The sequence below is a fragment of the Bubalus kerabau genome, chromosome 2 (assembly GCF_029407905.1).
Source record: "Bubalus kerabau isolate K-KA32 ecotype Philippines breed swamp buffalo chromosome 2, PCC_UOA_SB_1v2, whole genome shotgun sequence".
Classification (NCBI taxonomy): domain Eukaryota; kingdom Metazoa; phylum Chordata; class Mammalia; order Artiodactyla; family Bovidae; genus Bubalus; species Bubalus kerabau.
This window is the reverse complement of record NC_073625.1, coordinates 19,945,889-19,959,732: the sequence shown is the minus strand read 5'-3', so window position 1 is coordinate 19,959,732 and position 13,844 is coordinate 19,945,889. Positions and strand designations below refer to the sequence as shown.

Sequence of the window (13,844 nt, the reverse complement as noted above, 5' to 3'; positions counted from 1 at the left end):
ATCCCCACCCGTCCTGTAGAGCTAATGATGAATAAGACGTCTGACAATATGTAGGTGACATGTTCATTTTTTTAATAGGATTCTTGGCATACTTTACTTGGTCAAAGGCTGATTTGAAAAGTAATTCTATTCATCTCTACTTTCATAATTCTGCTTACAAGTCTGGAGAATGTTATACAAAGCATAAGATAAATTAGGTGTTTAGGAATTACAGATCCAAACTACCATATATAAAATAAATAACAAGGACTTACTTTTGGATGGCATCACTGACTCAATGGACATGAGTTTGAGCAAACTCCTGGAGATGGTGAAGGCCAGGGAAGTCTGGTGTGCTATAGTCCGTGGGCTAGCAAAGAGTCAGACATGACTGAGTGAACAACACAAAAATATAGAACAGGGAACTCTAATATCCTGTAATATCCTAAATGCAAAAGAATCTATATATAAAGCTGAATCACTTTGCTGTATACCTGAAACTAACAGAACATTGTAAAATACCTATACTTAATTTTGTTTTAAAAAGCTTAAAAAGAAGAAAACCATGGATTGAATCCATGGTGGTATGAAGAGGCTGGAGTTTTCGGGAAACCATGGCTGCTGTGGACCACCAGATTGGTTCACAACCCCCAGGAAATTCTGCGGGGGCTCTGGGTCTCTTCTATCTGCCAAGTAGGAATAATTTCTGCCAAAGTTATTTAGTAGGAATATTCGGAAGATTTTCAAGTGCTCTTGGGGTCCTAGGAGAAAGCAGAAGTGTAACGAGAAATCTGGCCGGCTACATAGTCTGTAAGTGCAGCAAGTTTGCTGAAAGGCCGTATAGGATGAAGACACCTCAAACTGCTGGAGTTCAAGGCCCGGCTCTGCCACTTACTATTAATAGCCATGTGACTTTGGGAAGCTCCTTACCCTCCCAGTGCCTCAGTCCCTTCATTTTCTTTTTTTTATAAATTTATTCATTTTAATTGGATGCTAATTACTTTACAATATTGTAGTGGTTTTGCCATACATTGTCATGAATCAGCCATGCGTGTACATGTGTTCCCCATCCTGAACCCCCCCCCCACCTCCCTCCCCGTCCCATCCCTCTGGGTCATCTCAGTGTACCAGCCCCAAGCACCCTGTCTCATGCATTGAACCTGGACTGGCGATTCATTTCACATATGATAATATACATGTTTCAATGCTATTCTCCCAAATCATCCCACCCTCGCCCTCTCCCACAGAGTCCAAAAGACTGTTCTATACATCTGTGTCTCTCTTGCAGTCTCACATATAGGGTCATCATTACTATCTTTCTAAATTCCATATATATGCGTTAGTATACTGTATTGATGTTTTTCTTTCTGACTTACTTCATTCTGTATAATAAGCTCCAGTGGAACGTCCCTCATGGTCGAGTGGTTAAGATTTTATGCTCCCAATGCAGGGGGCACAGGTTCAATCCCTGGTTGGGGAATTAAGATCCCATATGCCCCACAGTTCATGGGGTCCATGGGGTCACAAAGAGTTGGACGCAACTGAGTGACTTTCACTTTTCATGCCCCACAGTTCAGCCAAAAATAAAAAAAAAGACTATAAAATGGGTCTCCTACTTCTAGCAGTTCATAGAGTTGCTGTAAGAATTAAAACTAGCATTTTCTGCTGAGTTTTGTATGGGAACTGAGCTCCGACAGAGTAGACCTGGACACACGGTGAGCACCTGCTGATTTAGGCCCTGGTCAGCTAGTTCTCATAAGGGAAGGTTGTTAAGAACAGAGGTTGTGGTTTATTTCAAAATGGTTCCTTTCTCTCTCCTACCGCCTGAAGAACAAGGATATTTTTCTCCAGTGTTGACTATGAGAACCTATTTGAGTTCCTGGAAATAAATCTCACAGAACTGTCACAGTCCCCGATGACTGGGTCCCGCTGGAGTTTTGAGCTCTCAGGCTTATCCACATTCAGCCTCTAGCAATTCATTGCAGTTCTTGTTTTCCTGCTCAGTACTGGTTCCCCGAGCAACTTCAGCTCATGAATCTCAGCTCCAGTAAATTGTTATTCTCTGTATTTGCCTGTCAACTTCTCCAGTCTTGGGGACAATTTCCCCTGTGTCCTTACCTCTCTTACATATCCTAGGAGAGTTGATTTTTCACTCTGTTTGGCTTTTGACGTGTTATTAGGACTTACACCTTCCAAGTTCCTTACATGTAGAACTAGAACCCCCAGACCACAATGACTGTTTAAAATATAGCACTAAAGGCATCATCTATAAAAGAAACTGATAAGCTAAATTTTTATTTACAACTTCTGCAAAAGATTCTGGGTAGAGAATGAGAAGATAAGCCACAGACGGGGAGAAATATTTGCAAAAGGCATATCTGATAAAGCACTACTATCCAAAATATACAAAGAACCCTTAAAACTGGATGTTAAGAAAATCAACAACCTGAGTAAAAAATAGAACAAAGACTTAAACAGACACCTCACCAAAGGAGGCAAACAGATGAGGAATAAGCATAGGAAAAGATGTTAAAGCAAATGTGAAAAATGACATGCCATTACACACCTATTCAGATCAGATCAGTCGCTCAGTCGTGTCTGACTCTGCGACCCCATGAATCGCAGCATGCCAGGCTTCCCTGTCCATCACCAACTCCCGGAGTTCACTCAGACTCATGTCCATCAAGTCAGTGATACCATCCAGCCATCTCATCCTCTGTCGTCCCCTTCTCTTCTTACCCCCAATCCCTCCCAGCATCAGAGTCTTTTCCAATGAGTCAACTCTCGCATGAAGTGGCCAAAGTACTGGAGTTTCAGCTTTAGCATCATTCTTTCCAAAGAAATCCCAGGGCTGATCTCCTTCAGAGTGGACTGGTTGGATCTCCTTGTAGTCCAAGGGACTCTCGAGAGTCTTCTCCAACACCACAGTTCAAAAGCATCAATTCTTCGGCCCTCAGTTTTCTTGATAGTCCAACTTTCACATCCATACATGACCACTGGAAAAACCATAGCCTTGACTAGACAAACCTTTGTTGGCAAAGTAATGTCTCTGCTTTTGAATATGCTATCTAGGTTGGTCATAACTTTCCTTCCAAGGAGTAAGCGTCTTTTAATTTCATGGCTGCAGTCACCATCTTCAGTGATTTTGGAGCCCAGAAAAATAAAGTCTGACACTGTTTCCACTGTTTCCCCACCTATTTCCCATGAAGTGATGGGACCAGATGCCATGATCTTCGTTTTCTGAATGTTGAGCTTTAAGCCAACTTTTTCACTCTCCACTTTCACTTTCATCAAGAGGCTTTTTAGTTACTCTCCACTTTCTGCCCTAAGGGTGGTGTCATCTGCATATCTGAGGTTATTGATATTTCTCCTGGCAATCTTGATTCCAGCTTGTGTTTCTTCCAGTCCAGCGTTTCTCATGATGTACTCTGCATAGAAGTTAAATAAACAGGGTGACAATATACAGCCTTGACATACTCCTTTTCCTATTTGGAACCAGTCTGTTGTTCCATGTCCAGTTCTAACTGTTGCTTCCTGACCTGCATACAAATTTCTCAAGAGGCAGATCAGGTGGTCTGGTATTCCCATCTCTTTCAGAATTTTCCACAGTTTATTGTGATCCACACAGTCAAAGGCTTTGGCATAGTCAATAAAGCAGAAATAGATGTTTTTCTGGAACTATCTTGCTTTTTCCATGATCCAGCGGATGTTGGCAATTTGATCTCTGGTTCCTCTGCCTTTTCTAAAACAAACTTGAACATCAGGAAGTTCACGGTTCACATATTGCTGAAGCCTGGCTTGGAGAATTTTGAGCATTACTTTACTAGCGTGTGAGATGAGTGCAATTGTATGGTAGTTTGAGCATTCTTTGGCATTGCCTTTCTTTGGGATTGGAATGAAAACTGACCTTTTCCAGTCCTGTGGCCACTGCTGAGTTTTCCAAATTTGCTAGCGTATTGAGTGCAGCACTTTCACAGCATCATCTTTCAGGATTTGGAATAGCTCAACTGGAATTCCATCACCTCCACTAGCTTTGTTCGTAGTGATGCTTTCTAAGGCCCATTTGACTTCACATTCCAGGATGTCTGGCTCTAGGTCAGTGATCACACCATTGTGATTATCTGGGTCATGAAGATCTTTTTTGTACAGTTCTTCTGTGTATTCTTGCCATCTCTTCTTAATATCTTCTGCTTCTGTTAGGTCCATACCATTTCTGTCCTTTATCGAGCCCATCTTTGCATGAAATGTTCCTTTGGTATCTCTGATTTTCTTGAAGAGATCTCTAGTCTTTCCCATTCTGTTGTTTTCCTCTATTTCTTTGCATCGATCGCTGAATAAGGCTTTCTTATCTCTTCTTGCTATTCTTTGGAACTCTGCATTCAGATGTTTATATCTTTCCTTTTCTCCTTTGCTTTTCGCTTCTCTTCTTTTCACAGCTATTTGTAAGGCCTCCCCAGACAGCCATTTTGCTTTTTTGCATTTCTTTTCCATGGGGATGGTCTTGATCCCTGTCTCTGGCCAAAATTTGGAACACTGATACCAAATGCTAGTGAGGATGCAGAGCAACAGGAACTCTCATTGTTGGTGGCATGCAAGATGGTATAGTCACCTCAGAAGACAGTTTGGCCATTTCTTAAAAAACTAAACATACTGTATGTTCCAACAAGAGTGCACTTTGATATTTATGCAAAGGTGTTGAAAACTTAGGTTCATGCCAATACCCGCGCACAGGTGTTTCTAACAGCTTTATTCACAGTTGACAAAACTTGAAAGCAATCATATGCCCTTCAGTAGCTGAATGGATAAACAAACTCTGGCACCTCCAGACAGTGGGATATTTGTTCAGCGCTAAAAAGAAATGAACTTTCAAGCCATGAAAAGACGTGGAAGAAACGTGAATGCTAAGCAAAAGAAGCTGATCTGAAAAGGCTACAGGGTGTGTGATTCCAACTATATGACATTCTGAAAAAGACAAAACTGTGGAGACAAATAGAGAAGTGGTTGCCAGCAGTCAGGAAGGGAGAGATGGCTAAGTGGAGCACGAAGATGTTCAGAGCAGTGAGAATACCTTCAAAGATACTGTAAAGGTGGATGAATGTCACTGCACATTTACCAAAACCCATAGAATGTACAACACCCAGAGTGAACCCTAATGCAAACTGTAGACTTTGGGTGATTTTGATGTGTCAACATAGGTTCATCAATTGTAACAAATATACCACTCTGGTAGAGGATGTTGATAATGGAGGAGGCTTTTATCAACCGGGACCAGGGGTTTATGCAAAATCTCTATAACTTCTGCTCAATTTTGCTGAACCCAAAACTGCTCTAAAAAAAATTAAACCTATTTAATAAAGAGAGAGAAGGCTAGAAACACATGTACAAGCATAATGTATACACTAATACTTCCTCTTTTAGAGAGGAGACATAGAGATGCACATGAAGAAATAAATAATAAAAAATAATTAATTTAAACCTAATCCTCCTTTGACTTCAAGGTGGTGAATAGTGTGAACATGTATTTTTAAAAAGGCTGATGTTTTAAATTCGTTTAAAACTGGGGAAGACAGAGGGTAAATTCAAATATTCTTTATGTTTCTGCCACTTCGAACTTAGGAACTGATTTTGTAGACTCGTGCTCCAAAGTTCAGACCCAGGGGAAGTACTGGGAAGAGAGAACAGTTACCCAAGCAAGCCCCTCTCTCAGGCACTCACTCAACCTATGATGTTGAAATAAAACTGATGTTTCCTTGCTCAGCACTGGGACCAACCTACAAGGTAAGCAGCTGTGTTCTCGGTCTCAATATTCTTTAAAATAAGACAGGAGAATGTATACAAAAAGAATGGAAAGCAAAGACTCAAAAAGATAACATATTTTTTAAAAACTATTATAAACAAAGTCAAAAGACAAATAACAAACTGGGAGAAATATCTGCAATTCATACTTTAGAAGGGCTTCCCTTGTAGATCAGTCTGTAAAGAATCTGCCTGCAGTGCAGGAGACCCGGGTTCCATCCCTAGGTTGGGAAGAGCCCCTGGAGAAGGCAATGGCAACCCACTCCAGTATCCTTGCCTGGAAAATCTCATGGACAGGAGCCTGGTGGGCTGCAGTCCATGGGGTCACAAAGAGTTGTGCACGACTGAGCGACTAACATTACTTACTGTAGAAGGGGGCTAATCTCTTTCATACAGAGAGAGTTCCTAAAAGCCTGTAAGATTATTTAAAAAAAAAAAAATCAGGTGAAGCAAAAAATGGCGCCTGCAAATGAGTAAAGTTTGTGATGCAGCAAGTTTTTTGTCTCTGGTCGAGCTCTTCTTCCCAGGACGGAAGAAAATGCAGGTTCCTCATTGGGCAGCATGGGTACGAGCAGTGGGAGGCGATCAAGACTCCAGCATCTTCCCTGGCTGCATCAACAAGGCTGAGGTCTTTGAAGACCAGGTAAACGGACGCCTCAAGAAGGGACTGGCGGAAGGTAAAGACTATGTGCTGCTCCCAATGGCTGCTCAGCATTACCTGGTCAACTGGTATGTTCTAGAGCATGACCCGCCCTGCATGGAACGCAAGGTCGTGGAACTGCCCAGCACCCACAAGGTTGAAGTGCACCCAGTAGGACTGGTGCTCGTCCAGCTCAATGATACGGACACACCGCCCACGGCTCAGCTCAGCCCCGCAGATTCTAGTGACCTCGTTTTTGCGCACCGCTCGAGAACAGTTTCCGGGTCACCCCAGGAAGAGACCCGGCTGTGGCTCAAGAACGCGGAGGGCTCTTTTGAGAGGTTGTGCGACGCCTGCGTCACAGTGCTTGACGCCCGCTCTCGAGACTGAGCAGGTGGTCGTCATGGAGACCCGAAACAAGGATGGCACCTGGCGCAGTGCGCGACCACACACGATTGGAGCATCGGAGGAGGGTGAGGACTTACAAGGCCAGCCGGGCATCTGTGGTCTCACCAACCTGGGCAACACGTGCTTCATGAACTCGGCCCTGCAGTGCCTCAGCAATGTGCCGCAGCTCACCGAGTACTTCCTCCAAAACCGCTACCTAGAGGAGCTCAACCTCAGCAACCCGCTGGGCATGAAGGGGGAGATTGCAGAGGCCTATGCCGACCTGGTGAAGCAGGCGTGGTCCGGCCACCACCGCTCCATCGTGCCCTACGTGTTCAAGACCAAGGTCAGCCACTTTGCGTCCCAGTTCCTGGGCTACCAGCTGCATGACTCACAGGAGCTGCTGTCGTTCCTCCTGGATGGACTGCACGAGGACCTCAATCGCGTCAAGAAGAAGGAATACGTGGAGCTGTGCGACGCTGCTGGGAGACCCGATCACGAGGTGGCTCAGGAGGCCTGGCAGAACCACAAACGGTGGAACGATTCTGTGATCGTGGACACTTTCCATGGCCTCTTCAAGTCCACCTTGGTGTGCCCTGAGTGTGGCAATGTGTCTGTGACCTTCGACCCCTTCTGCTACCTCAGTGTCCCACTGCCTGTGAGCCACAAGAGGGTCATGGAGATTTTCTTTGTCTCCATGGACCCCCGCCGCAAGCCCGAGCAACACCAGCTCCTGGTCCCCAAGAAAGGCAAGATCTTGGATCTGTGTGTGGCTCTGGCCAAACACACTGGCGTCTCTCCAGAAAGGATGATGGTGGCCGATGTCTTCAGTCACCGCTTCTATAAGATCTACCAACTGGAGGAGTCTCTGAGCGGCATCTTGGACAGAGACGATATCTTCATATACGAGGTGTCAGGCAGGGCGGCCGTTGGGGAGAACTCCAGAGAGGACGTTGTGCTTCCTGTCTACCTGCGGGAGCGCACCCCAGCCCGGGACTACAACGGTTCCTACTATGGCCTGATGCTCTTCGGGCACCCGCTTCTGGTGTCGGTGCCCCGGGACCGGCTCTCGTGGGACGCCCTGTATCACATCCTGCTGTACCGCCTCTCACGCTACGTGACCAGACCCAGCTGGGATGATGAGGAAGATGGGGATGAGAAAGACCTGGAGGGTAAGGACAGCCTCCCTCAGCCTGGACATGGGTCTGGGGGCAGCTCCCAAGACCCTGGGCTGGAGCAGGCTGGGTCCAGCTCTGGAGTTGTGAGCGGTAGCCCCGGCCCTGTGGACACCTCTCCTGGGCCATCTCACTGGCCCCAGAGGGTGTGGCACAAGCACCTCTTCACCCTGCAAAGGGTTAATTCCAATGGGACCAGCGACCGCTGGACCTTCAACGAGGATACCCAGGCACAGCCATACATTGCCATTGACTGGGAGCCAGAGATGAAGAAGCGTTACTATGACGAGGTGGAGGCTGAGGGCTACGTGAAGCACAGCTGTGTCGGGTACGTGCTGAAGAAGGCCCCAGTGCAGCTGCAGGAATGCATCGAACTCTTCACCACTGTTGAGACCCTGGAGAAGGAAAACCCCTGGTACTGCCCCACTTGCAAGCAGCACCAGCTGGCCACCAAGAAGCTGGACTTGTGGATGCTACCAGAGACACTCATTATCCACCTGAAGCGCTTTTCCTACACCACTTTCTCCCGCGAAAAGCTGGACACGCTTGTGGAGTTTCCTATCCGGGACCTGGACTTCTCTGAGTTTGTCATCAAGCCTCAGGACAACTCAGCTCCGGAGCTCTACAAATACGACCTCATCGCGGTTTCCAACCATTATGGGGGCCTGCGGGATGGACACTACACGACATTTGCCTGCAACAAGGACAGCGGCCAGTGGCACTACTTCGATGACAACAGCGTCTTGCCTGTGACGGAGAATCAGATTGAGTCCAAGGCAGCCTATGTCCTCTTCTACCAGCGCCAGGACGTGGCACACCGTCTACAACCCCAGGCTGGCTCATTGAACCCCCCGGCATCCTCTGCCTGCGATGCGCCACCCAAGTCGGGGTTCATGGATGTAAACTGAGGGGCCCCGGCCCCACCAGAGGGAAGGAAGCTGTCCCAGCTCTCTTCCTTCCCAAAGCCACCCCCATTCTCTTACCCATTAGGTGCCCCGCACCAGGCGTCGTGGGCTTAGTCATGGCTGCTGTTCTCCTGTGCCGCTACATCGCTCTCTCCCAGGGAAAAAGAGCTCATGGCTCCTTCCAGCAGTGTGTTCCCCACCCGTGTTTGCTCTTCAGAGCATCAGCCTTCCCTTCTATTCTCTATTTATGATTCTCCCCTTCCTTCTTGTCCTCAGTCCGGGGTGTTCTCAGGGGGTGGGGGTGGGGTGCACCTGAACAGAGTGTATTTTCTTTCTGAGACCTTGTACCTTGCACTGTGTATATATAAAAGTGCCAGTGTGTTCCTAAAAAAAAAAAAAATTCAGATCAAAGTTATAAATACACAGTTCATAGAAAAATACAAATGGTTCTTGAATGTGTAAAAATTGCTCTATCTCATAGAGAAATGCAAATTAAAATTAGTTAACACAAGTTACCTCTCAGACTGACAAAACTCAGGAAGTTGTATAACAAGTGTTAGTGAGTGGGTATAAAAGCAGTGGATAGGGAGAGAAGTTACAAAAATATGAACATACTATACCTTCATGTGCTTACTCAAATGACTGGAATACCTTCTTGGTGAATATGTCAAAATCTGGTAACAATTTTTTTTTAATCTAATAACATCGGTAAATCGGTGGTGAGGTGACTTAGTTGAAAAGGAGGCATTTTATTATATATTTAAAAATTTTTGATCTATGTGAATAATTTATCTACATAAAAGAATTGGGAGGGGGGCTTCCTTGGTGGTCCAGTGGTTAAGACTTAACACCTGCAAGGGTCTTGGATTCAGTCCCCCGTCAGGGAGAACTATGATCCCTCATGCCATGCAGTACAGCCAAAAAATGTTGAAAAGAAAGAAATTAGGAGTAAATCATCTCATTTAGCGTTGGGTTGAAGCGATTTCCACAATACATCAAGGGAAGCAAGATGCAGAAACTGTATTGTATGATCTTGTTTTTATAAAACAAATACCAATAAAATTCCTATATGTAGTTAAACATATAGATACATGGTGTATGCACTTTATACCTGTATACCATATAATACAACACATCATATCGTGTAAGACTCTGTGGGGATAGAGGGAAAAGGAAGGACATGTGATGGTTAACAGTGGTTGTTTGCAGAATCTGGTGGAGGGAGACATGTGAAAAGAATATATTTTTTAACAATATGGCTGACATTTTTGAAAGAAAAAAATGGGTGTGCATATCTATTTATGTCTGTCTGGAACATAGAACAAAGAAAGAAACATCACCTGCAAGCCACAAGAAAACATAACTATCATGACTCTTTGTTCATGAGCTAGAATATGAAAACACACGTGTATATATGTATGTGTGTATATATGCACACATGTATATGTAGAAAGATGGTCATGGAATGTTGAGGGTAAGTGTTTCAGAGATACAGGATTTCAGGACATTTTTTTGCTTTCTAATATTTGGATGTGTTTGACTTTTTCAATAAAACTGTGTAACTGTGGGAAGGGAAGAAATTGAAACAAGAATAATACATGTTTTCTAAATCTTGCAGCTCGGTAATTCAAGGCCTGTCCTCTAAATGTACAGTCTGATTTCCAGGTGAAGTGCTTCATTCTGTTTGAAAACTTAAAAGCAGGAGCAATCATCTTAGAAATGAAGAAAGTTGTGATGATGATGATAGAACCATAAATGTGTGATTCTCTTAGCATTTCTGCTATTTTTGCCCATTTGCTCAGAATGTTGGAAGAAAATCGTTTCCACTGGGAGATGAAAATGAAAAGGGCGTGGAAACATCACTTCGGTTTTCTTGCTGGATCCCTTCAAAGCCATGGGTTATATTTTAAAAGGAGTAACATTGTTGTAAGCAAATATCCAGAATCCACTTTAACCCTAACTACAGAATTCAACCTATAAATCTACAGTCATATTTCTATCAATGGTCATGTGTTCTCTAGGATTAAAAAATAAATCCGCAACTGTTACTTAAAATGAAAAGGAGATGTATAAAGACATCCCAGACAAGAGGTGACCAAGCAAATGTAGACATGGTATTATTGATTCCAAAGTATCAATAGAATGGCCTTACATACATGGAAAACAAGAAACATCACCTACCTATCAACCACGTGCTGCATGCGTACTAAGTCACTTCAGTCGTGTCCAACTCCTTGCAACCCCATGAACTGTAGCCCGCCAGGCTCCTGTGTCCATGGGGATTCTCCAAGCAAGAATACTGGAGTGGACCACCCTGCCTTCCTCCGGCAGATCTTCCCAACCCATGGATTGAACCCTTGTCTCATGTCTCCTGCATTGGCAGGCGGGTTCTTTACCTCTAGTGCCACCTGGGAAGCCCAGCTGTTGACCACAAGAAGTTGTATAAAGCGCAACTTCATGCATGCGAGACATCATTGAAATAGAAAACACAAACTGTTAAAGTCTTACACTGTGATTCTGAGTTTATCAAATCCTCCTCATATTTGTAATGCATTCCTCTAAGAAACTGACAAAATAAAAATGAAAATATCAGGGTGTTGAATATCATATTTAACTAACTTGATTTTTAGCAACAGAACAAAAGCAGAGACTGTACACTCTGAATGTCTATTTAAAATAACTGGCTTGGCTAACAACTCAAATGTTATCCTGTTGTCTGGGAGGAAGAAATTTTCCCGCTCCCCTTCTACGTTATTTTGACTGGTCTAAGAATTAAATTGGCATGAGATATGTATAGATAAACGGGAGAAAAGCCCACAAAAGTTGAATGACATGTATCCGTGGAAGAGACCCAGGAAAACTGAGTAACTCAAAACTGCTGAAACCCTCCAGTTAAAGACCATCTTCGGCTAAAGATAAAAGAGGATGTTGGGGGTAGTGATTTGGCACTTCAAAGGAAAGGAAGGCAATTTATATGGAGATGAAAAGCAAATGTTTGGTAAATAAATATTTGCTGGGCCCTGCGGAGACAATGGGACGGAGGAATTTTAACAGACTTTGCTGGATTCCTCCCCATCTACACACCTGGTCCAGGCTAGGTTATCTAAGGTGATGTTCTCTTCCTGAAGCAGGTCTTCTGTCTGCATTCTTCAGGAGGAAGGTCAAAGTTTCTTCCTGAGCCTTTTGTCCTTCCTTACTTTCAGCTTGAAATAATTTGCATGCCAAAAAAACATTTAGGGGTGGCCAGTTTTGCTCCCCTGCACTGTCCAACACTTGAATTTATAAAATGCATAAATCAGAATCTTGAAGTAATTACACCCAATGGCTCATCTTGGTTACTGAAAATTTCTTACAGTGGGGTGTAAGGCAAGGATATGCAGAAGGAACTTTCACTGTTCTTTGCATTTTTGAATTTTGTGGCAGTGAACATATGTATTTATTTTCATGTATTAATCATTGAACAACTTTATTGGGATGTAATTTACATACCATGAAATTTACCATTTTAAGTGTATAAGATTTTTTTCATAAATTTACTAAATTTAAGAGTTGTACAACCACCCCAAGGGGTCACACAGAGTCAGCTTGGCAGCACTTTGGTAGAGATGCCTGGAACCCCAAAGTCAAGTGCAGGAGCTTAACCACTGAACTTTTCTATGGCAACTAGTGGGGAGTCGGTTCCCTCAGCTACTGTTCTAGTTAAAAATAGATTCCCTGGGCTTCCCTGGTGGCTTGGTCATAATCACTTGTAGGAGCTTGTGGAATCTTTGACTCAATGTCTTAGATGGCCCTAAGGATCTCTATTTTTAAAATAATCTATAAAAAATTTAAAACTTTTTATCACAATGGTGATAGAGGGACAGTACAAGTGGTCCCCCTCCAACCTTACAACTTCCTTTCTTTTTTCCATTTTCCTACACACTTCTGCATATTTGTCTCTTCAGGTGAAATCAGGAATATTTTGCCCTGTTCCTCCCAAATTCTGTTGGTGTTTTGATTGAGATCATATTAAAGGACAGGTTAATTTATGGAGAAATCATATCTTTTCAATACTGAGTCTTTTAATCCAAGAATATAGTATGTCCTTCAGCTTTTTTTCAAGTGTTCTTATATGTCCCTTGATAGGACTTTTTTTTTTCTATGTCCCTTAGTAGGACTTTATTTTTTTTTTCATTGAAGATTTTTTTTAGTTTTTGGCCACACCGTACCATCTTAGTTCCTGACCAGGGATTGAACCTGTACCCCCTGCATTGGAAGCACGTAGTCTTAACCACTGGACTGCCAGGGAAGTCCAGTAGTGCTTTAGCAGGTCCATCAGCTAGGTCTTGCCTATCTCTGGTAAAGTTTACTGTAGGCAGTTTATCTTTAAGCGGATATTGTAAACGGGATCTACTACATCTATTTTAAATTGATATTTCATATGGGGAAGCTATTGATTTTTTTCATGTTAATATAATCAACCACTAGCTGAATTCTCTCATTTCTGATAGCTTTTCAGTTGATTCCTGTTTTTCAGATACATATCATCTGCAAATAATTTGGCCTCCTATTTTTCAAACCGTATACCTCATTTCGTTCACTTGCTAATTACATTGACTCGTGCTTCCAAATTGCATTGCTAATTGCATTGCTTACTGTGTTGGAGAAAACTCTTAAGAGTCCCTTGGACTGCAAGGAGATCAAACCAGTCGATTCTAAAGACAATCAGTCCTGAATATTCATTGGAAGAACTGATGCTGAAGCTGAAGCTCCAGTACTTTGGCCACCTGATGCGAAGAGGGACTCATTACAAAAGACCCTAACGCTGGGAAAGATTGAAAGCAGGAGAAGGGGATGACAGAGGATGAGATGGTTGGATGGCGTCACCAACTCTTTGAGCAAGCTCTGGGAGTTGGTGATGGACGGGGGGAAGCCTGGCGTGCTGCAGTCCATGGGGTCGCACAAAGAGTCAGACATGACTGA

At 43.7% G+C, this 13,844-nt stretch overlaps 1 protein-coding gene across 1 annotated transcript; it reads left to right on the top strand.

Moving 5' to 3' along the window:
- The first annotated feature begins 6,244 nt into the window (after positions 1–6,244).
- On the top strand, positions 6,245–9,239 carry LOC129644385 (ubiquitin carboxyl-terminal hydrolase 11-like). Its single transcript, XM_055570046.1, is given in 2 exon segments — positions 6,245–6,790; positions 6,792–9,239. Coding segments are annotated over 2 exon segments (2,640 nt in total). The 3' UTR covers positions 8,886–9,239.
- Positions 9,240–13,844: the final 4,605 nt, after the last annotated feature.